The sequence below is a fragment of the Apaloderma vittatum genome, unplaced genomic scaffold, assembly GCF_000703405.1.
Source record: "Apaloderma vittatum isolate BGI_N311 unplaced genomic scaffold, ASM70340v1 scaffold19109, whole genome shotgun sequence".
Lineage (NCBI taxonomy): Eukaryota > Metazoa > Chordata > Aves > Trogoniformes > Trogonidae > Apaloderma > Apaloderma vittatum.
Genome location: NW_009736025.1, coordinates 16,486 through 18,097, shown reverse-complemented (window position 1 = coordinate 18,097; position 1,612 = coordinate 16,486). Strand labels below are relative to the sequence as shown.

Sequence of the window (1,612 nt, the reverse complement as noted above, 5' to 3'; positions counted from 1 at the left end):
GTGAGTGGCTCCTGAACCACTGCAGGCTGAAGGATTTTAGCTCATTGTGTTGGCAGGGAACTAATCCCACAGAAGAGCTGAATATTAATCCATTGGATCATCTTGCTAAATCAGACCACCCTGTGGCTGCATCATTAGCAGATCCAAAAGGTGGGGCAGGAGTCCATGGCCAGGAGACACTCAACATGAGTGCCTGCAAGCTGGCAACAACCCAGATGCTCCATAGAGGACGAGAGAAGGTCCCACCATGTGCTGTCTGTAATCAGAGAAGGCAGAGTTGAACTTAGATGGGCGAAAATGTCAACTAAGCATCTAGTCTGGACAGTGAAATAGCACCACCAAGTCCTTCAAAAGGACTTCTGTGAATGCAAACACCCACTTGTTGCCTCGTGGCTCTTTTGGCAGAACTTCAGACCAAAGGTACTACCATAAACTTGTGGACTAGAGCAACAGGGACATGATGAGAAGCAGAAGAGTTGCTCTGGGGCAGTGAATCTACCCAGGTTGAGAACTGACTGGACTGAGCAGGGGCTCTTGCTGGAAAGGGGCCAGGGGTGAAGATCGGGTTGAACACAGGTCAGCAGCGCATTTGCGTGGAAAATAACACAAACTGTGCGCTGGGCTGCAAGAAGAGAGGGATGACCAGCTTGTCAAGGGAAGCTGCAAGGAGGTACAAAGGAGCTGTATCCAGCTGGCCCAGGGAAGTGGAAGCTTGTGGGGATTGGGCAGCAGCCTATGGTTGCAAATGGGATGGAGCCACATGCTTTTTCATGGTCGCAGGTGATGCAATAGCCCCAACAGGTACAGGCTGGACACGGGGGAAAGGCCTTCCCTGGAAGGGTGGTGCACCATGCAGGTAGAGGGAGTCTCCATCCTTTGGTGGTGCTGGTTAGGGCTCAGAGCTGTGGCCACCACAGCCTCACACTGGGGACAGCCTGGCTGTGAGCAGGTTGGTCTGGAGACCCATCACCAGTGCTGCACACCCAGGGAGGGGACATCTGTGGACCAGGATGTCTTGCAGTCACCTCTGCTTTTTAGACAGGAAAATGAACAAGCCAATCCTGTAATAGCGAGCTCTGTTCCTTGGGCTGGATGGGAGCCAAGTATGACTTGGGTGTATTTCTTTCAGCTCTTACTCTTTTTTTCCTATGTTTTTCTAGGAAAACCAGGCAAGACATCCGAATTTTGAAAGATGGGGAGTGTCAAGATATCTGATCTTTCTGGTAGTTCTCCCAAGACTAGAAACAGGTGATTAATTGATCCTGTGTTCTCTGTGCTGCATGCGTATTTAAGTTAGTGATAGTGAATAATAAAATGACATGCACAATCTTACTTCGGCAGCACTTTTTAATGTAAGGCTGAGGGAAAACAGCACGAGTCAGTTCTCACAAAGGGCTACTGAAAGTGTACTGAAATCCACATCAACAAACCAGAGCTCTGCACTGTGAGTATTATTTCACCCACATTCCTGTGAGAAAGACCAAGTTGGAGTAGCCAGAACACACAGATCCCATGAAGAAGGCACTGAACGAGTGCAGGTGTTTTTTTCAGGAGGCAAATCAGCAAAGGGAAAATAAAGTTTCTTCAGAGTGGGAGAAGATAACTCCCCAGC

The 1,612-nt window shown here is 49.1% G+C and overlaps 1 protein-coding gene across 1 annotated transcript in view; it reads left to right on the top strand.

Annotated features, from left to right (window-relative positions):
• The window catches only part of SPINK4 (serine peptidase inhibitor, Kazal type 4), a 3,244-nt gene extending 2,029 nt beyond the window's left edge, over positions 1-1,215 (top strand). The window contains exon 4 of the mRNA XM_009876830.1: positions 1,161-1,215. Coding sequence (XP_009875132.1) covers positions 1,161-1,215 — 55 coding nt within the window. The remainder of the gene's footprint in view (positions 1-1,160) is intronic.
• The last annotated feature ends 397 nt before the right edge of the window (positions 1,216-1,612 follow it).